The sequence below is a fragment of the Callionymus lyra genome, chromosome 2, assembly GCF_982586985.1.
Source record: "Callionymus lyra chromosome 2, fCalLyr1.hap1.1, whole genome shotgun sequence".
NCBI classification, from domain to species: Eukaryota; Metazoa; Chordata; class Actinopteri; order Syngnathiformes; family Callionymidae; genus Callionymus; species Callionymus lyra.
In genome coordinates this window covers 30605882-30628261 of record NC_141819.1, presented here as the reverse complement: position 1 = coordinate 30628261, position 22380 = coordinate 30605882, and the positions used below count along the sequence as shown (strand labels likewise).

Sequence of the window (22380 nt, the reverse complement as noted above, 5' to 3'; positions counted from 1 at the left end):
CAGGTGTTCTTCTCCTTCCCATGGATTATTTTTTCAATCCAGGTCTGATTCAGCCACAGACAAATCTGACAAATGATCCAAATGAACTTGTTTTTTTTCACACTACAGGCAGAACATGCTGGTGTTGTGTTGAACAACATGCCATGTGAGAGAGAAATGTGCTGAGGTCGTGAGATTTATGAGGAGGAACGACTGACTGACCAAACAATGACACAGATTTAATGGGAAACAGCCATTTACATGCCTCTCACTCCAGTCACAACAGACCTGCCATTGAGCACACTCCTGGTGTGTGTGTGTGTGTGTGTGTGTGTGTGTGTGTGTGTGTGTGTGTGTGTGTGTGTGTGTGTGTGTGTGTGTGTGTGTGTGTGTGTGTGTGTGTGTGTGTGTGTGTGTGTGTGTGTGTGTGTGTGTGTGTGTGTGTCAGCCAGGTCAGGCCTGAGCAGATCTGGCCAGTGAGCTCAGAGTATTGATCATCAGCTGCTCTGAGTGCTGTCGCAGTGAAAGTCGACTCCTCTGCTGTCAGCGAGTCCATTAGTGCTCATCAGCAGGAACCTACACCCGTCACATTAGAACCAAATCTGCTCCAAGACTAACACAATGACAAGGCCTTGGAATAACACAGGACAGTTGGAAAGTAATCACGGTTTAACGTCCTCAAACTAAAGAGACCAGCAGGGGGCAGCAGCTTCTATCACTGCCGCTACCTCAGAGAACTGACTCTAAAGTTACACAACAACAGTAAGAAAGAAACACAACATTAAAAACTAAATAAACCCCAAATGAAACATACACATGGTTGAGGTGGTCTGTCTCCGCTACACAGGAAAAGGTGACACCCGCAACAATACACAAAAATAACCTTTTTTGGCTGACCTTAGTTTCCTAAAGTAATGACAGTCACTGGTTTCTCTAAATGTAACTGATTGGTTCTTGTCATGATATGAATTCTAATTGTGTCCAATAAGTAATGTTTCAACCTGACTTCTGCTTATAACAACTGTTGAACCAACTCCATTAAAAAGTCAAGAAATTTCACAAAGTAACCCAGAAAAGACGCACCTGTGAAGTGAAAACCATCTTGAATTCATCAAGAAAAAAGTAAAGGTCCACAAAGATGGTTACCTTGAAGAAACTTGACTAAAAGACATGTTTTCAGTTATTTCAAATGTGTTTGTTGACATAATTCCACATTTCCATTTATTGATAGTTTTGATGCTTTCAGTGATAACCTTCAATATAAATAGTCATGAAAATTAAAATGAAGGTAAAGAAAACACATTGCACGAAAGGGTGTTTCCAAACTTTTGGCCTGTACTGTAAGTATTTGTGGGAAGAAACCAGAGTGCCCAGAGGAAAACAAGCAAGTACAGAGCGTACAAAGGCTCTGCTCCAAACTCAGGGTTGATCACAAACTGTACTCGAACAAAAACCACCAAATAACCTCAGTTCAAAAGTTTATCCTTTTATTTAAAGCTTAACTTGGCAAAACCACAAAACCTGAGGAAATTTGGAAATATTTCAAACTAAAAAATACACAAAATGTTGCTCTATATTAAAAAAAAGTCACCTTACTGTATACTTTAAAAAAAAAAAAATCATTTTGTGTTTAGATCCCAGTGTCTACTGTCTACAGTAGAAGCTCTCACCATATCTACACTGTTTGTATATGTCTGTGTAGCATGTTAGCCTTTTAGCTTCTGCTACAAACAAGCTTAAGAATTAAGACTTTTCTTCCCAAAACATTTCTAATGTTGAAGTTTCAATACAAGAGGGACATTACAGAAGAACAGTATGGAGGAAATTTGATGTTTTCAAGTTTTTTTTTGAGACGAAGAAAAGTGAGCTTGGTTTGCGGCCGTCAAATAAACTTACACACTGAGGGTGAGTAGAAAATGAGTGAAGTTTGAAATCGGGGTGAACTATCACTTTAACTCATTTGTTGTCATCTTAATAGAGGAGAGTCGAAGGCTAAATAGGACTTTATTGAGGGTGGAACAGGAAGGAACAGGAAGGAGGTCGACAGACGATCAATGTCGGTGATGGGATGGAAATGTGAGGAAACCCCAAGAGAATGACATCAGAGTCTAACCTGAGTGATCTCAGTCTAGCTGAGATGTCCATGTGAATGTGTCTCAGTGATCGAGCCTCTTCTTCTGTAAATGATGGTTTTACATGGATCGTACAACACTTGTTTTTTTCATTTTAAAGATTTTCTCAATAAACTGGGGGTTTGTTTCGCAGGACAACATGGAATCATGACACATAGCTGCAGGCTCGACCTCTTCCTCTCACACACACTCACAGTTGTGACCTATTTACCCAGTGATGCTGCCACGCAAACAAGTGCTAACTTCTATTTCCATCATCCATTGTGAGCGGCCTCTGTGTTCTGCTTCTGTCTTGCATTGTCACTGACGGTGATTCCACCTCACTGAGAAGAAGAACTATTATCTACATGATGCTGATGTTCACATACTTCTAGCTGATCTACTTTTGAACTTTAAAGTTTGATTGAATTTTTGACCGGTAAGTATTGACTATGGTCACAGTGTCATCCTCAATATCATCCTTTTAGTCCAGCATCATCAACAACATCTGCTGCAGAAACATTGTGCGGAAATTTCCTGAGTCTAAGAGAAACAACTTTGTGTGTGACACTTCAACATCAATATTATCTGAAGTGGAATTGTGATGAAGATCATCCCACGATGCTGTTGCTGCAGCAGACTAGTCACCTTAGATTAGACAGTGCTAACATGTCATTGAAGAAAAATTACTTTTGTCTTTACTCGACAAATACTTTATCAACAAAACAACTGTTTAATAAGTTTAAATGTTGAGCATTTCTAGGGGTAATAGAAACTTACTTACATTAGCATGTACAGTATACATATCACATTCGTTTTTCTAGTGTACAACAATTTTATAATTATTCATATAATACATCGGTACAATTGTTCTTTCAACATGTTTCAGGGAAGTAGACTTATTTGTACATCAGAGTCATCCGAATATAGAATTTAGTTGACTTTGTTTTAAATATTTAAATTAAATATTTTCTTTATTGAAAAGTTACAAGTTATGTTGGAATATTCAATTTGATGTTGTGAATAACTAATTCAATAATTTGTTGAAATGTTGAAGTTGAAATCATCTTTTTTTTCACACAAAGTTTGAATGTTATAAATGTATCATGTATTTTTAAACTAGTATCTTATTTAATTCAATATAAAACTGTTGATATAATAGATCCACCCGACATGACCAAATGAGTCCTGAGCTACTTGATGAATGAGCATGGCGTCACTATTATACCAACAATATTATGTTGAGTTTAAAAGGCTGTGAATTAATTTAAAAAAAACCTAATTTAAAAATTGATTCTGGAAATTCAAGAACTTGGTTATTATTATTTTGAGTTTACCAGAATTTATTCTGCTTCTTATTCTATACAGTAAAATAAAGTTATTTTGCGATATATATTGAAATTGTTTCATCGCCCAGCCTTATCTGTTAGCTTGTGCTTTCTCTTAGCTCTTAGTTTCCTGGTACTTCATGGAAACTCTTTTGTGACACAAATAATGGATCTACTCAGGTCAGATTAGACGTTACGAGGGTGCTTCCCCTTCCATCTTCCCGCCAAATCGGCACAACTGGACTCAACAGAGAAAAGAGAAAAACTAAGCTTGATCGGTAATCATTTGTGTGTTTTGTTAAATGACAAGTTAATGACATCACAGGGAGAATCTCTGGCTAACCTGATGTTCACCCCTTGATGCTTCACTGCTAATATACTTTGGTTCGCTGTAACCACTGTGATTGCGGAAGTCATCCTCTGTCCTGACTGTCCTCTCCAGTACGCCTTCATGTTCCGACCCGCGGTCCATTACTGCCACTCTGCCGACGCTAATCCAGGACTGACAGATCTTTCAGAGCACACGCCACTCTTAAGAAGCCAACTGTGCGAGGGAAGGCAGAATAACAGATTAACAACCCTAATTTGTCCTGAGGTTTTAATGGCCAAGATTATATGCAATCGTCCGCCGTCTTCCATCAATCTCAGTGTCTCTGCGGTCGGATCGGGTTTACGTTTATAGAGACGCCATGTGCTTCCAATTTCTCCCGCCGACTAATAAAGGAAGGAGCGTTATGATTGGGTCAGGGTTTTTTTTCAAAACCTCAGAAGATGTTTGACAGTTCAAGACGAAGCGCTGGCGGGTTCGTGTTTCGTTCCCTCATGAGAGACTGGAGTGAAGCGTAACCTGGAGTCAATAATCCAGGCCGCTCGGCTGCGACGGCGAGCCCCGACTGTCAGAAGACGTTAGCGTGAAAGCTCGGCGGCGAGAAAAGGTCAACAAACTGTAATCTACTTCGTCAGGACGTGGAAATGTTTCAGACAAGAGCTCTGCTGTTTTGACTCGGCTGTACACTGAAAATCAGTTGTTTCCGTTTGTTTTGGTTTCAGACGCTAAACTGTAATTTCTGGTGAAAATCAGAGACATTCTGGAGCAAAGTCTCACGCTTTAAACTTTATAACATTTAACGCGAGGGCCGGCTTTTACCGACACCATTCAAATTAACACGGCGAATTCACGGTCGCACGCGTTTTAAGATTAAGTACTTTAATCTGCACTTTTCATGCTAGAAATCAATGTATCACTATATCACCAGGAACGGGTCAACAGCCCTGTCTTCTGTGTCTGACAAAATATTTACACTGTAAATATTTTCATTATTTAACATTTTTTGTTATGTTTCTACACAAGCTTAGAAGAAAACAATGTTCAGCATCTTCATCAAATTTCTTATCTAAGAAATAAAGGAGTATCATGTACATTATGTACGCATATATTGAACGTGGTGTACTTTGGTACTCTTTGGGTAGACCTGAACCTGAGTCTCCTGCAAGTGACGAACCTAAGTTAGTTTATTCTATTTAGATTTTTTTCATTTTATTTTTATTTCTGGGTGTTTTTATTTTTTGTATATTGCTGTTTAAACCGAATTTCCCCTCGCGGGACAAATAAAGGATTCTGATTCTGATTAACTACGTCACACTAGGGTTGCAAGAATATATCATTATACTTCAAAATACCATATCAATATTCAACAGCACTGTACTGATATTTGTGTTTTGCTTTTAAATCATTTTTTTCATCAATATTTAAATGTTTATATTTATCATAAAGTGTGAATTAAAACAATAGTTCGATTTTTTAATTTTTTTATTTACATGCAAATATTTGCAGCGCTTGTTGATTGTTGTGTTGCAATTCAACTTTAGGCCTAAAGGCACAATTAAAATCGTGCAAGATCCCGGCGATGACCGAGTACGAGAGGATTCAGTCAACACTATCGGCTTTTTTAGATGATGTTAGGGCATAATTTGGTTTCAAAACAAAAAAAAATAGTTAAAGAGTCATATGGTCTGTTAATCCTGAAGTACTCAAGCAATACTACAAATATTATTTTTTTCCTACAGTATCGCAATATATTGTATAAGTTTTCCTGTGTCGTGATGCGTATTGTATCGCCAGACTCTCAAAAAACACCTCTACTTCATAGACAGATTGTTAGTTTCTCTGGGATGTTTTTGAATCTTCTTATCATCAAAGCGTTATGATAACAGACACTCAAAAAAACCAAAGCATCTGACTTTACATTTTGTAACGTCAGCATGAAGCTGCAGCCTTGTTGGTACTCTTTGGATTTCCAGTTTCAGTTTCACCTCGGCTCACGTGAATATTTCAGAAACAATCTCCGTATTAAAATGCATTTGTTCCTAAGACGTTTAAGCGGCTTCATGGCGACTGAACCAAACAGCACTCTGACATCCTCAGCTGCACTGTTCATACAGTACGTCTAAACCCAAAACAGCTCTGTGTGAGTGTATCTCCCACCAGAACAACTCTTCTCTGTAGCTCTGAGTGGTGAAGTCGCAGCAGAACTTCAAAAGGTGCCCAACGCTGTAATTTATTCTCCGCTCAGACAGCCAAGTCTCCTGCCTCCTTTTTCAAAGCCTAAACTAAGAACCGTCTTATTCAGACTTGCCGTGTGGACCCGAGGAGAACTCTTGTGGTCTGTGACTCAGTCAGAACCTTCGCATGGAAAGCTTGATGACGTTGAGCGAGCACGAAGGTTTTCGGTTATGAATGTAAAATGTTAAGACCTGACGAGGTGATCAGGTGGAACACTCACACGACTGAGTCGTCGAGGGAGGACACGCTGCATAAAAGAAGGAGCAAGTAGAGCACAGACCACCTGTAGAGTGGGGCCAAGAGAGCATGATCCAAAGAGTGAAACCTGTTTCGATGATTTACTTTTATATTTTTTTCAGTATCAATACACTGGTGCATACATGTAATTACATGTTGCCTGATTGATTAATGATTACAAATTAGAGCAATGTTTTCTCAAAACACATGATTAAAATCTTTGGAGTACTTTAGCGAAGTCACAATGTATTCATTATTTTAATTATGTTGTTGTTTATACAGATAAAAACAAATATATCAAAAGTTTAAGAATACTATGCCATGTTTTACCATGTTATGGTTTTATTTGTTGGTGTGTTTTTTCTTATATACATCTTGAAATACACAGATGAGTTCATGTCATTGGGGATGATTGATTGGCAGGTTCTTGTAATTGATAAGTAGCGTTTCTACCCGGAAGAATCCGCTGGAGAATTGCATCTCCTGACCAGGTTTGGGTTTACCTCGTTCTTATCTGTGTCTTTTCCCTGGATTCGACTGTGTTTCCTGATGGACAATTACCTAATGCTGTCAGTACTCTTAGTTACTTCGTGAGTGTTTTTATATTTCTTTTAAATTGCCGGTTAAATCACGTTCTTTAGTCTGATCTGTGCCTTCTGTCTCTGTGGTTCCTGTGCTTCGGATACGTTTTGGATGTATTGGAACTATTGTGATTAAAGATCTCAGACTCTTCTGAATGTTTCTGATCCTAGATCTTCTGTACACTGTGACATATTGGTGGCAACTGAATGTAAATATTAAAGGATCAGCAGTTCTCTTGTCAACATGTAAAAGCTTGTCTTGAAAAATGTTGCCAATGTTTTCTGTAAACATGAACTCTTAAATGTGTTTCATAAAAAGATTAAGTGCATGAATTAACGTGAATAAAAGAGATTTAAAATAACGTATTTAACCAAACCCACTACATCACATCATTTTCAGCTTAAAAATCTAAAATGTTTTAAAAAATAACCCACTGCCCAAATGGAACTGGAGTCTGATAAACGTGGCTCCACCAGCTGCTGCTGAAACCTGACCTCAGCTGAGAGGAAGACGACAGAGGGATCGATAATAACTATTCCAGGGGATGGAATTGGATTTTAAAGGAGAGAAAAGTCTGGTGTATCAGAGCCACATGTTAGATAACCAAACATCAAACATAAACGACCCCTAACTGAGCTTTATCTGTTTGTACACCTCAGACAATAATGTTGATTCGTGAGTAAAGATAGTAAATGTGACACGGTTTTTATTTAGAAAGATTTGCTGGATCTGATCAGTCGCCAGATGGTCGGCTCTTCCTTTGCCAGGGATAAAGAAAACCATCATCTTCGGTTTCATCCCACAGCAGCACCTTGTGCTCCAAAAGATTGTTTTCCGATACAGCCCCGCATCCATACGACCACCTTTTTAGAGACGTGTCCTCAGCCAAGAGGGGAACGGGGTAATTGCAGCGAGCACCTCCAGAGTTATATCCGACCCATAATGCACCTGGCAGTGCTCCCAGAACCCATTAGTGCTGCTCGGGATCCCAAAAAGAGACGTCCACCTTCCCATCTATTTAAAACAAACTACATAACTACATCCATAAATTTCTTCCATAATCTGTTTTTACGTCAATTTTCAGAGGAGGCGTGCGATTATTACGACTCAGATTTACGTGCCGGCTTAGACAACACAGAAGGGTCTGATTATTTAAGGTAAAAACGTAAATAATCATCTTAATGGTCCAATTACAGCCAATAAAAGTCATGCTGCAGGAGCTCGTCCATCTGCTTGTGATTGAGATTCTTGAAAAGGTCATGTGATAATGGTGAGAGGATAAACCAAGCAGCAACATTCACAATATTCACTTGTTTGACAGGCCAAAAAGAACAATCAACTACTTCACCAGCACAAGACGCACGGCTAGAGTGTAATAAAAACATTGATACACTTAAATATCGCAGCATTTATTTTCACAATACCGTATCAAGAGTCGGCAGCAGTTATTGATTTTCCTTTTAATTATAATGTTCTGTTATTGGGCTTTCAAATCAAATTATTTTTATCATGGTTATTTAATGGGTTTTGTTTTTATTTTTGCCACTAGATGGCAGCCGTTGTTACGTCCTCTGCGGCTAAAGGAACAATGAAATCCTGTGAGAACCCTGTGATGACTGAGGACGAGAGGATACAGTCGACTGCAGCAGCTTTTAAAACTGATGTTTGGACATGTTAGGGTTTCAAAACAAATAAAAGTAGTAATGACTTTGTTGAGAGTCATGTAAATTCTGCAAAACCAGAGTCAAGTACTCGACAATACTACAAGTATATCCTTGTATCACGATTTATCAAAATATATAGTATATGCTCGGGCACCGAGGTTGATCAACACATCAAGCTGCAACATTTTTATTTACTGTTCAATCATTTGTCCACGGATTATATTTCCACGGTTTTGATAAAATGTCTTCCATGATTCAAGATTGACTCAAGAAGCATAGCGTGTCACAAAATCATGTTTGCTGTAAACAACACACACCTGCATACATTATGACTCGACAGTCACATGAATACAGTATTTTTTATTTATTTCTGTTCTTAGCCAGATTAAAGGAAGCTGGTACGTGAGCAGAGGTGAGAAGCCTCACAAGCCAAAACCAACACAACTGTATCACTGTCAAGATACTTCTAACCTACTAACCTCAACATTTAGCTCAAAATCTAAGAAATTTAAGTTATGACAACCGTGCAAACTGTATAAATAAAACTTGGTGAAATGTTTGAAATACAAAACTGAGTCAAAAATGTATCTTCTCAAAAACACCCTTTTCCAGTTCACAAACGTCGTGGTCAAATGGCATACGACAACACGACTGAAAGAACTACACACAAGATCAAAAATGTTAGCTTGGGACTGACGACACACACTGAGTGAATGATGAGAATCTGTGAGTTGGTGTTGCCACATCATCTCCACACACTCACTCATCAAGCGTCTGGACACGCCCGGCCTCAGTCTTACCTGCTCGAACTCCCTCAGACTGTGAGTCTGCAGCGCCGGGCCCTGATGTGCCTCCTCACACGAGACGTCTGAGAGGACAGAAATGCCAGTTAGGAACACAATTATCCGTTGAAGCGGGATTTTAAAATAGAGGTCAGAGGTCATCACACAGCTCAAAATTTCCCTGATGAAAGATTAATTTTCCAGAATGTAAGAAAATGTTATTTAAAAGTCGTTTACATGTTTGTTTCAAAATTGTGTCACTATTCACAAAGTAAGTGTTGTAAAGAGAGGATACACTGTCCCATATATGACCCACAATCAAACACACACAAACGTTAAAACAGGCACAGAAACACACACTGGTGACGTTGTTTTTAACTTACTCTGCAAAACAACGTCTTGACTAACACTGAGTCACACAAACATCGATGCAGTAACACACATAAGGTAAGACACATGGCCCCAAACACACATAAAAACACACAAGAATTGCATTCATAGTAGAACACGGTCAAAACCACACACACATATAAACACACACACTACAATGCAGGAAACAACACTTAAGGTGAGACATCAAACAGGCATAAGACGCATAATATCACCTGATAAGATGATTACAGAGACGTACACACAAGTACACACAAGTTGACACTCAAACGTGTAGACACACGCACAAGCAGGCATCCACGCTTACGCTTTCACGCACACATACTCACTCTCACGCACATGCATCCATGCACACACACAGGAATCGACACAAAGCACTGGCAGACACACACACAGACAAGCATCCACTGACACACACACAGAGACAAACACAGAAATTCCATACAGATACATACACAAGCACAGATACACAGGTACATACACACTAACTCACTTTAACACACACAGAAACACACAAACTCAAGCCTGTCTGAGGACATTGAGAGTCACAGCTCTGCCAGATGCAGTTCCAGACCAGCTCCCTGACGGCGCCGTCCACCTAGCTGAGTTCTGACACAATGGAAGTTTTTCATCAAGAGCCAGGAACTAGTGGAGGCCAGTCCTGCTGAAGATTCCTCAACACTGACGCCACCCTCACAAATCACACACTCTTAACTAAGAATCTCTGACTCCAGACTCTCGAAACATAACTTGTTTACATCAGAGTAACGCTAGTAAAAAGTACACAGAGTACCATCACATCACCAGCTCAGCCATTCATTCTTGAAACTTTTTCTCTTTCCCGTTACATCATTATAAAATCTGGGCTCTGATTGGTCAGTCAAGTGCAGATCGTTCAACTTGAGGTTTTGATGTCGCCTGAAATATTTCTCTAGAAATACAATAAAGCTGCTACTCTGTCGCCCAATAATTGACATATGCCCCATAATGCAATGCAACAGTTTGTAATGGAAGCTCTGCAGTTGATGTTACACCAGATTTTATAAGTGTCTTTTAGTGCTGAAACGTACCTTCAGTTAACATTACTATGGAGGTATATGAGTGTCATTAGGCTATTGAATAATTTAATTTAACATAAAAAAAAATAATTCAAATATTTCAACTTTTTTCTTTAATTGAGTTGAATTCAATAGTTTCTATATCGAATTATTATTTTATTAAATAATTTAATTGAATATTTCCAAAATGAATGTATATGTTTTTGCACATACACTTTGATGTTCTGAATCCAAAAAGTGTTTTCAAATTCAATAAAAATTCAATATGTCTTAATTCATAGTCTTTTAAATTCAATATGAAATTGTTGGTGGAGTTTGTATGTTCTCCCCGTGTTGCGTGGGTTTACTCTGGGCACTCCAGCTTTCTCCCACAGTCCAAAAACATACAGACGTTGATTTAGAACTTGAGAAACTTGAAAAGAAAAATGGTTCGTAGGTATGAATATATGTGTATGAATGGTTGTGTTACTTTGTGCGCCCTACGATAAGACTGGCATCCTGTCCTGGGTGTCCCCTGCCTCTGGCCCCATGAAACCCCCATAAGTAAGTAAGTAAGTAAGTAATTTGTATTTAAATAGCGCTTTTCCAGACCTGGGGTTAAAGCTGTAAAGAAAATGAATGAATGAAGTGCCATCACTTTACGACAATTCCAAGAGAGCTACTTTCTATCAATGATTAGATGCAAAGCTGATAAATGACTATTTATAAGGCTAAGAATTAAAAAAGTTAGATTTTAGAAAAAGTTTATTTTAATTAATTTGAATTAATGAATCAGATTCATTTCGAAAATATTTTAATTTTTTTAATCAAATTATAAAAAAAAAATGTAACCTTTCAATCGACTATCTATTGGAATAATTTATTCCCCCCCAAAAAATACTCAATGATTTAAAAAATAAAATAACAAAATTCAGAGTTCAACCTTTTAGGAGTTGAATTCAACCAATCAAAAGTCTGGCAGTTATTTAATTGCATACATTGCCCTCCTCGTGAAATGCAGTCGATTACCAAATAAAAACACATAAAAAACTCAATGAAAAAAGCTAATGTCATCTAGTTTATATAATTTAAATGATGCATATTTGTTGACAAACAACAGTGTTTAAAGTTTTACTTTATGTGACCCGAGTGTGTAAAAGTGTGAAAACTGTCTTTTAGAACGTCCTACAAAAGTCTCTGGACACACATTGTGAAGAGAAGATGTCTCTGCTGCCTTGTGTTGGTGCAGATGGTCTCGTGTCCTGGCAGGTCAGAGACGACTGGTGATGTTGAGGCTCGTGATTGGTCAAGCGTTTGCAAGAAACAATCGTGATAGGACGTTCAGTTTATGATAGGATTTCAACACCTATATATCCCTATCTTAGCTGCACCTGTAGACCACAATAGTGAGACTTTTGAAGATCTTGACGAGATCCACAAAACCTGTCTGTCAACAAACCTGCGACACACACGTGCTCACTCTAGAGGCTTCCTGTTTAATATTGACTCAAGCCTGTTGACTTCAGTTTGGGGATATTAACTGAGAAGACTGGAGGAAGAACTCACCCATCACAGGTCCGATGCCGTCGGGCCTCCTGTCCCCTCCACAGAGTCTGAAACGACAAACACTCCTTAGTCTTCCCCTTGTAAGGTTCCGTCTTCCCCTGCTCGACGTCACCGGCAGTGTGGTGACTCGTGCGGCGTCAAAACAGTGGCAGCTGAAGAAGCAGGAGGGGTGAGGGAAGGGGTGAGGGAGGGAGGGAAGGGAGAGAGAGCAGGGATCTTCCAACTGAGACAGCAGTCACACCGCTGCTGGAAACTGAGTCAGCACTGGGCAGAGAGACTGTAAACATAGGAATATTTCCACCACTTTTCTGAGGACAAAAGATCATGACGTCGACTCACACAGAAGATCTGACCAGGTCAACGTTGATGGTCCAGTAGTCACTTAACCTGGTCTTCTGGTCGAATATTTCAACAATTAGTAAAAGTATGTGCTGAGTTGTGGTTTCTATATTCTGGTTATTTATTTGTTTTTCCAAATGAAAATGAATCATCCAGAGAAGAAGTGCATGTAAGTATATCAGTGCCATCAGAATATTGAGTGGTTCAAAAAGGTATGAAAAGTGACATCGTCTTTGGATGAAAGTTTGATAGCTCTGTACTCGTTTGGTTTGGTCTGGTGGCACTATTATACCCACATTATATCGATTTTAAAAGGCTACAAATAAAAGAATATTGAATTTAGAAAATACATTTTTGAGGAGTTGGAATTAAAATGTCAAAATCTATGTTTGTTTTTTAGTTATTATTCAATTATTAAAACAACTAAAAATGATACCTATCAATATACACATTTCTTAATTGAATTCTTGAATAAAAACAAATTTAACATGTCAATATAGAAATGATGGAATTAAATTATACAAAAAAATATTTAACGTTTAAAAGAAATAAAAACATTTCAATAAAAACCTTTTTTTTTCAAGTTTCAACATTTGAAAAGTTGAATTCAATTAACTTTCATTTTTTCAGTTTTCTTGGCAATAATAATAATTACTAAAGCAGCAAAGTTTCTGTCATATTTTCTGCAATGATAGTTTAATTTGGAACAATCATGACTCATGTAGCAGACTCAGTTATTATTTCAACAAAGCTCAATCTTTTCCCTTCATTTTCATCGTGGCTGGAGTTTAGAGAGTCATTTATTTTAAGAGTAAACCTACCCACCAAAAAAGTTGATCTATTTTTGTGAAAAAAACTAATAAAAAAACGACTCTAACAGAGCCTGAAACAAATATGTTCAATTAAACTTCGGCCTTGAGCTAATGCTAGTTAGCAAAACAGCTAACGCTAGCTTAAACACGTGACCTCTCATGTACAAAAGAATCACACCAGGACGACATCACGTGACCTCAGACCACCATAGGTGTGTGAACAGCTGAGGTGGACGTGACAGCAGCTGCAGACCTCCAGCAGGAGACGAGCAGAAGGTGGATGACATCAATAAAAAAAATCAAAGCCTGGAACCCAAACCTTGCCTGCCGAGTCATGAATGTGGCCCCCGAGTTCTTTAAATGGATCAAACTGATCCACATCCAGTCGATTTACTGGCTGGTTCAAGACCTCACGAGACAGTCTGTCACCTAATACTCAAAAATAAGTTAATAATTTAATAGGAATAAATAAAGATATTAAAAAACTATGACACATTTAAAAAAAAAGCTAAATATACAGACTTTGATTTCTTGATGATTTTTTAGTTCATTTTATAAATATTTGGAGATGTTCTCATTAGTAGCAAATACTGGTGATTGACAAACATACACTTTATTATGAATACTTTTTTTCTATTTATTATGATATTTTCTCAAAAATGTCAATGGGTTAAAAAAAAGGGTGACTCATTGAACTACTAATTTAAGTAATACAGTAACCCTTCTTGACAACATGGCTTCCATAAGTTAGCATTGAGCAAGAAATTAGCTAATGCTACATGTTTTTATTCTGTTCAAACTAAGCGACACATGGATGTGTGATAAAACAAGCGCGATAAATATATATTGCAGAAAAAAAAGATCCTTGTTGTACACATGAGACATACAGAATTTGAAAGAGAAAATAATTATAATTATAGTAAAAGAAATACAACTTCATAAGTGCTACTGTTGCTAAGCTAAGCTAGCTGTGTTTACACTTAGGGATTCAAAGCTAACGGGTCATAATGTCAGCAGACCAAGAAATTGGTTCATTTAGATTGTTAGTTTATTGGAATAGTCGACTTATGTTTAGGAATTTTTATTTAGAATATATCGAGACAGGTGATGAATAAAAATATATTACCTGGTGGTAACTTAGTTGAACAATAGAGAAGCATGTGGTGAGAGTCGAGGGTGAGAGTCGAGGGTGAGAGTCGAGGGCGAGAGTCGAGGGTGAGAGTCGAGGGCGAGAGCTCTCGCTGTATTTTATATTTACTTTGAAAGCTGGTCGCACTGACATTGATGGACTCACAATTTCTAACATAAGCAGCAACAAATGTTCAGAACCAGCCATGTCGTAGCTCACCTTCCCCGGTACAGGAATCCACTCATAGTACAAATCCACGCTAGTTTAGATCCCAGCAGCTCGAGCGCTCATCGCCACAGAACCGCTCCGAGACGGGTCGGGCAGGAGGCTTTGGTTCTGACTCCACAGATCCTTGCGAAGCACCCCAGTCTGACGTGGCAGTTCAGGAGGTAAACACACACTCTCACACTGTGCTGGAGCATGAAAGAGTGATGTGTTCCATCACCAAACGTCAGGTGTGTGTGTGTCAGTGAACACACCAACCTCTTCCTGCCAGTGCTTGTGCAACACTCACAAAACTGTCAATTGACTATTTGCTTATGGAATTTGGTGTGTGTGTGTGTGTGTGTGTGTGTGTGCGTGTGTGTGCGTGTGTGTGCCCTCCCCCTGCAGGTGTGTGTAACAAGTCAGAACAGGCTTCCAGCAGGTAAAACCGGGCTCAGAATTCAACACGAAAAAAATTGACATTTCTGCCTGAAGGCTGAAGAATCTTCTAAAGATGGTTCTGATAAAACCACAAACACAAACGGACCGGCAAACGACCGGGTCAGAGTCATTCTGGGAAACAGCTGGACTCAAAAAATAGCATAAACTTTCTGTGGGAGTTCTTCAGTTCTCCAGGGTGTGGTTGGAGAGTTTTTTGGTTCTGTGACGGCGTCTGAACTGAAATAGATCCTTATTTCACTGGTACCACCTCTTGTGGAGTCAGAACCAAGACGAGAGGAACAGTTGACAGTTGTGTTCCGAGTTGGTTTTAATTTCATGTTTGTTAAAATGTGAGTTTTTTTATAATTGCATTTATTCAAGATGACTTTAAGTTTCTCTCGGTGTAATAACACTTAAAAAACAGATTTTTGAATTTTTTAACATAAAAACAGATGGATAAACAAACTCAGATGACAAAAATGCACTATTTTATGTATTTACACTATTAAACCTTCACTTTTTTCACGTTTTATCTCAGTTGCCAAGTCAATGCTTAGGTGTTTTAGCTGCTCTAATTGAACTAATATTTCTTCATGATGTGAGTGTGAGAAAGAAAATCTTAAAAAGGTGAAACAACGATGTCCAAATGGCTCCTAACTGAAACAAAAACACTTTTCTCACTAACTCAGTAAATTATCTACAACTCACTCCATACTTTTTTCCCAACACTTCTCTCTCTCCTTCTCACTCCCTCTCAGTAAACACATCACTGACGCTGCATGTGATTAGTGGATTTAAACAGTCATCATGTTAATGTCAGAATTTGAAAGTTCCATTTTTTGTCTTAAGGAAAATAAACTGTTTTAAAAGTTGAACTTTATATTTCATAAGTACTGGTACTGGTCCGTGGGTCATTTGTTACAGTGATGTCTATCATTTCTGTTCTGTTGATTATTACTGAAATGTTGTTTTTTTAAGTGTCTCAAAATGAGTGATTTTTGACACGTATAGGAGATTGTTTTGGTCAAAGTTACTAAAAAAATAAACCTGTTCAATTGTGAAAATGTGTTAAAAACAAACTCTATCTGGTTTTACAGTTTTTACCTGGTTGTCGGTTTGTGAATATAATGCCGACATAAAACCAGTCCAAGAAAAAGGGTTTGTGACCCCTGATATAAAGGACACCATTAAATAATAGAAAGATAATAAACACAAAATACACCAGTTCTTAAACCGGTAAAGAAAAATTTAAAAATGTTTGGCTTAACTGGTGTAAAAGCAGGTACTTCAGGGGTGATCTAGTGTGGAATGTTGTTATCTTTTAAGCATATGAATGCTTGTTGGATGAGTTCTTAACTCTCTGGATTAATCTGATAAGGAGACACATGTACAGGTGAATCTGTCCTATGTTTGGATGCTCAGTCCAAAAATAAAGATGCCAAAAATGAGTGATCCATTAGTTCAAAAATCAATGATAAAATGTAGGCTTGTTGTTCAGTAACCATGCAATACCATTGGCTAGAGCAGAAGCTTAGCATTGGTCTGTAGCTAGCTAATGTGCTGTCAAGAGGGAGAAACTTTCAGACAAATTTTACCCCTGAAAATGAAGCTCTTCCTTGTTTATTTCCTCAGACGAGCGACTCATTTCTCGTCCGCCGGAGTCCAGGAGTCTTCACACAGCTGCCTCACATTCCACACTCGCACACCTCACTGCACATTCTGTTATGTAACTGAGGAAAACAACAAGTCGCTGCACTCGCTACGTTCTCTCAGCAGGACAGATAGAGTATGTTACAAGTAACGGATATAAAATCAAGAAATGGAAAACCTGAAGTTAATTCATAATAAAATTAATTAATAAAAGTTTGTGTATTTGCCATAATCTGGCGATACGATACAATCTATTTTTATATATTGTGATACTCTAGGAACAAGGATATATTTGTAGTATTGTCGAGTACTTGACTCTGGTGTTGCAGAATTTACAGACCACATGTCTCTTGACAAAGTTCTAACTGCTTTCATTTGTTTTGAAACCAAAATATGTCCAAACATCAGCTTTAAAATCTTCTGGAATCGACTGTATCCTCTTGTCCTCAGTCTTCGCCAGGGTCTCACAGGATTGCATTGTTCCTTTAGCTGTGGAGGACGTAATGACTGCTGCCATCTAGCGGCCCGAGGTTTAATTGCAACACAAAGAAAATGGATTGTAGAATATGGATGCAGAATCATGGAACACATATTGCGATATATCGCCGTAACGATGTTTTCAAACACTCGTTGACGTTAGAATGAATGACGACATTAAACGATAGATTGAACAAAGCAGGTCATTGTTGCAACACAAACCTTCAACAAGCTGTGACCTCATGAGGGCCCGACTAAGTTGAGGTAACGGCCATATCTTGCCCGCAGGCCTCATTCTCCCCAGGTGTTGGTCACCTGAGGGGTGATGATGGTGAGCTACTGTAACTGGTTTCAGTTACATTTCTAAAGTTCAAGTCAAATGAGAGCCGAAAAGACAAGAAGACGAACAGGAAGTCATGATGATGTCAGCGCTAATGGCAGCCGCTCGCTGTCACATGAGACCACTTGAGAGATCAATACTCAACAGGAAGCACTCATCGTTGGTCCCAGCAGACCCTGCACAGCTGCCCCAGTCTCGACACTCAAGGCTGCTTCATGACACCACAGGGGGGCGCTAACACTCTGAAGAGAAGACGTGGGAAAAGTGCGTCCTGGGGGCCTCATGCAGCACTTTAAATGTATTTAAGTGGCCCTCATGATGTTAAAAGGATCAGCGTGGAACATCTTAAGAGCTAAAGATTTTATTTTGTATTTATTATTGTATTAGCTCTAAATGAAACTCACTTTAGTTCATTCTTAGGTTATTTGTAAAGCTTTCTTTGTCTTATTGGTAAATATTTCTTGCCTCTTAAAATAATATCAGTGAATATTGACACAATTAGAATTTTATTTTACTCGTTTTTATTTTATTAATATTATTTTCTTTTTTTAAATTACTTATAAGAGTTTTCCATTATATTTTGGCTACTCTCTTCTGGCATGACGGCCCCTCACAACAATCACTACAATCAGATCAAAAGATCAGAAATCCATTGTCAGTGGAGAGTTTTGTCTTCTAGTTCAGCTCCTTCCTCACCACCATAGAAAACACAGTAATGACTGTGGTTCCATCTCCATCCTCCCCTCACTTGCCAACAAGATCCGGAATGATAAAGACTCAAGATAAGTTCAAACGCGCTTCTAACTGCGAGCGTTGACAGTGAACGCATCATCACATGATGTTCTTTAAGATGCTCGAGACAGAAGTGACTTGAAGGTAACACCGAACACTTCTCACCGCGAGAGCGTGACGTCGGAGGGACTCACTCACCTGGACGTGACCTCGCGCTCTTCATCGATACGTCGTCCAAAATAAATCCACTGCGCGAGTGTGTTCATGAGCATCAACCTGCAGTGATGCTGCGCCTCAGAGGACTGCCCTCCCTCGACCCACTCACCCTTCCTCCCCCTCCTCCCCCCTTCGTTCCCCCCGGCACTGTGTCGGCGGCGAGTCCAACATCAAAGGGAAGCCTCGCGATGACGCGTTCACGGCGCGCCCGCACGTGATCACGTCGCGTCACGAGGAGGATCAGATAATTAACGAAACAATTATTAAATGATATAAGGAATCATAAAATAATAAATATAAAGTGAGATTTGGATGACACGTCACGTACAGCTCACTTCAATACTGCTAAACTTGATTTAACCAGGTTAAAAACTTTAGCATTAAAGAGGAAGACATTGAAAACACAGAAACTTTTATATCCAGAAAAACAGTTTAAACCGATAAATTATAATTTGTTGTTTTTTTCTTCAACCAAGTCATTACAAGAATGCAAAACAATACATTTATACACAGAATAAAGCAGACCAGGAGCCACTTATCACACTGAAATACGCACAAGCACACAAAGAGAACTCGACAAACCAAATACATAACTATATATATATATATATATATATATACACCAACTTTTTTGTTGGTGTGTATTTATATATATATAAATACACACCAACAAAAAAGTGACCCACACGTTAACATACAAAGTTGCATAGATGACCTTGACTTTCATTTTATTTTACATTATTTATCATTTTACTTCTTTAATATTCTTTCCATGATTTGTATTCTTTGGCTTTGTTATAGTCATCCCCATAAAAAAAGTCCTGTGTTGTGTTAAAAACACTGGCAGTAAACAATTTCTCAATCTGATTCTGACTCAACAATTTTGTGAACACAATCTTGTCCTTGTGTCAACACCAGGATCGCTTGTTAAACTGGGCGACTCCACTTCTTGTGTCAGAGAAGAGATGAACGACAGATCACCTTGTCAGAGGGTATGAACGAAGAGTTCAAGGAAACAAACATTTTCAACAACCAACACTTGAACACAGTTTAGCTTCAGCTAGATAATTTCATCAGATCATCTCTCTTCATTATGAAATAATGGGAATTTTGAGGGTTTTTTCATGGAATTCTTGGAAGGTTAGCATCGATGCTGTGCAACCGTAGCATGTTCTCACTGCGTGTCAGAAAGATTTAGCTGCAATAATGTCAAATCTTCTTTGCGCCATTGCCAGATACAGCATAACCATTAGTGTCTCTCTCCCTCAGTACTTCTCATGAAAACATATTAATAATGTTAGAATGTTAGTACAGCTCATTTAAGAAAGCTAAGAGTTTTGTATCATCTTTGCGTTTCGACTTCAACAGTGCATGTGTTGTTTGAAAAGTTTTTATCATTAATATTATTATTAGCTCAACCTATAATAATATACACCTATAACTTTTACTATAGTTATCACTACGTTTATTGATTGCCCGTCTGTCCACGTTCTTAACTTTTTGGTTCAAGTTTTCAAAATAATTGTCATAGAAACGATCGTCTTTTGTATTCATGAGATAATTCTTTTTTTTTATGAAAAATAAGTACAAAAAAACATTTTAAAACGAACAAAGTTGCTTCAATAAAATAAAATAAAAATAAAAACAATAAAAAAAAAAACCTTTCACTTCAATTGAAGCAACTTTTGGGGGATTTGATAATGAAGACACAAATATCCATACTATAGCACAAACACCAAAAAGATTAATTCATAGATTCAATTAAAAAAACAAAAAAACAATTTCGATAAGAAAAAGTATTTCAACACTTTTGTATTTTAATTTTAAATATTTTTCGATTGGATCACTTTTTCCTGTCAATCATCTTTAACAATAAAGAAACAAATCTACCTCCATTCATTTGCGTTTTATTGATTCATGGTGACGCTGCACAAACCAGTGTTGAAGTCTCTTCCTCCATCGCTCCATATCTCTCGGTGTCATAGTAACGATCTGACTCGAGTTTGAATCCTTCTTTTGACATCATCAACGTAGGCACATTATGGCCCCCTGGCGGTCGGCGGGGGCAAAGCAGATACGTCTCATCCTTCCAGAGAGTTTAACTGCAGTTTTGTGTGTTTCCTCTCAGCAGCAGGTCTGAGAGTCGCTCCTCTGGAACAACACGGACAATACAAACGTTTCCTCTCCAGCCTCAGACGCCTGCCACTTACACTAAATGGATAATTGAGAAAAAATAAACTGTGGGGTCCGCTAGCTGCAGGCCAGATACTTGTGTGTGTGTGTGTGCCTGTGTGACCTGCAGTTTCCCAAGTGTGTGTGTGTAATAGAGTGAGAGAGAGCGTGAGCAGGAGAGGGCGAGCGAGCAAAACTCACCAGTGTTGGAAAATTAGAGTCAGATTTTTCCACGGCAGGCGTTGGCTCCAAATGACTCGTTTTGGACGAAGAATTCGCTCTGGCACGAGATGTGACAATGATATTCATTTCAGAGCTCGGTCCTGACACACACTCGCTGACACACACACACACGCAGGCAGACATGCACACACACACACACACATTCACGAAAGCTCCAGCTGAACCAAAACTATTAGAGAAAACTCAAACTGCCTTCAAAGGAGGGAAAAACATTCCTCATCGCCTCAAGTTCTCGCCGCTGATCAAACAGCACATGAAGTCAACACACACACACACACACACACACACACTCAGACCTGCAGCATGTGCCCACATTTGGCCGGTTCTGATCCGAAACCGCGGATCATGTTTCTCAGAATAATCATCTCCAACTGGCAGGTCTGGAGTCCATTAGAGTCCAGATGAGTCGGTTCTTCTACTGTCGAGTGAAACATGGACTCGCAGAACATCACGGCTTGGCGTCATTGCTCAGCTCGGAGTTCCTGGCATTAGACGGATTATCCAAGACTTGGTCTGTGCCTCTAACTTAGTTCAGGGTCACATTCACTTGCGCCTCTTTCTGTTTGGACCTGTGGGACTCCTCTCGACTTCAAGGCTCTCTAAGGGTTTTCGGCTTGAAAATGTTATGCTCTTGAGAAGAAAGTCTGAAACGAAATCTCACTCCGCCTCTGAGAATAAATGTATCATCAAAACAAATGTCAAAGGTCACACAAGTATTATGTATGGAGCCATTATGTATGGAGCCAAGATACAATGTGCTATAATTATTGTCTGATGTCAGACTCTCATTACAAAGAGGGTTCACTTCCATCTGCATCCTGTATTTTTCAAGTTTCTGTATTAATTGTTGACATTTGCAGTATAATGTTGACACACATCTTTGTGTCAACATGGATGTGATCTACTTTTGTTGCAATTGCAAATTAAATGCACTTAGGTTGAACCAACTAAACATTTTTCAGATAAAAAAAAGAAGATTTCATCGGCTTTAGTTTGACTAGGCCTGCACGTCACCCTCACAACAGTCAAGTGAGTATTTTAAAGATGAAATCAAAAGTATAAAAGCAAAGATAGTTTAGATAAGATGCTTATTATCTGTTAATCTTAAACCAGATAAACACTGACTCTGACGAGCAGTATCCACGAGCAGGTACTGACCACTGCAGACCAGAAGAGTTTTGCTGAAAAAGATAAGACTCAGTCAGCGACAAACTTCTGTGACTGTAATGTCAGTGAGAGTCCAGGCGAGGGCGCAACACTGCTGATCATGTATAAACTGCTGCTTGGTACCGATGGATTAGAACCTGAGGTTAAAACACTGAGAACTATGAGCCGGATTTTATTGTCCTCGAATATGCAAACTAAGTTTGAATAAAAAATGGAATA

At 38.6% G+C, this 22380-nt stretch overlaps 1 protein-coding gene across 2 annotated transcripts in view; it reads right to left on the bottom strand.

The window, feature by feature from the left end:
• pde4dip (phosphodiesterase 4D interacting protein) overlaps window positions 1-18637 on the bottom strand; it is a 61370-nt gene extending 42733 nt beyond the window's left edge. Inside the window, exons 1-3 of one of the 2 annotated variants that reach the window (XM_087784641.1) lie at window positions 18562-18637; window positions 12240-12286; window positions 9265-9332 (exon numbers count right to left, since the gene is read on the bottom strand). In XM_087784641.1, the coding sequence (XP_087640767.1) occupies window positions 9265-9332; window positions 12240-12286; window positions 18562-18635 (189 nt within the window). In that variant the 5' untranslated portion in view covers window positions 18636-18637. Of the gene's footprint in view, window positions 1-9264; window positions 9333-12239; window positions 12287-14738; window positions 14978-18561 lie in introns of those variants that run through there. The other variant, XM_087784642.1, reaches the window with a different exon arrangement.
• Window positions 18638-22380: the final 3743 nt, after the last annotated feature.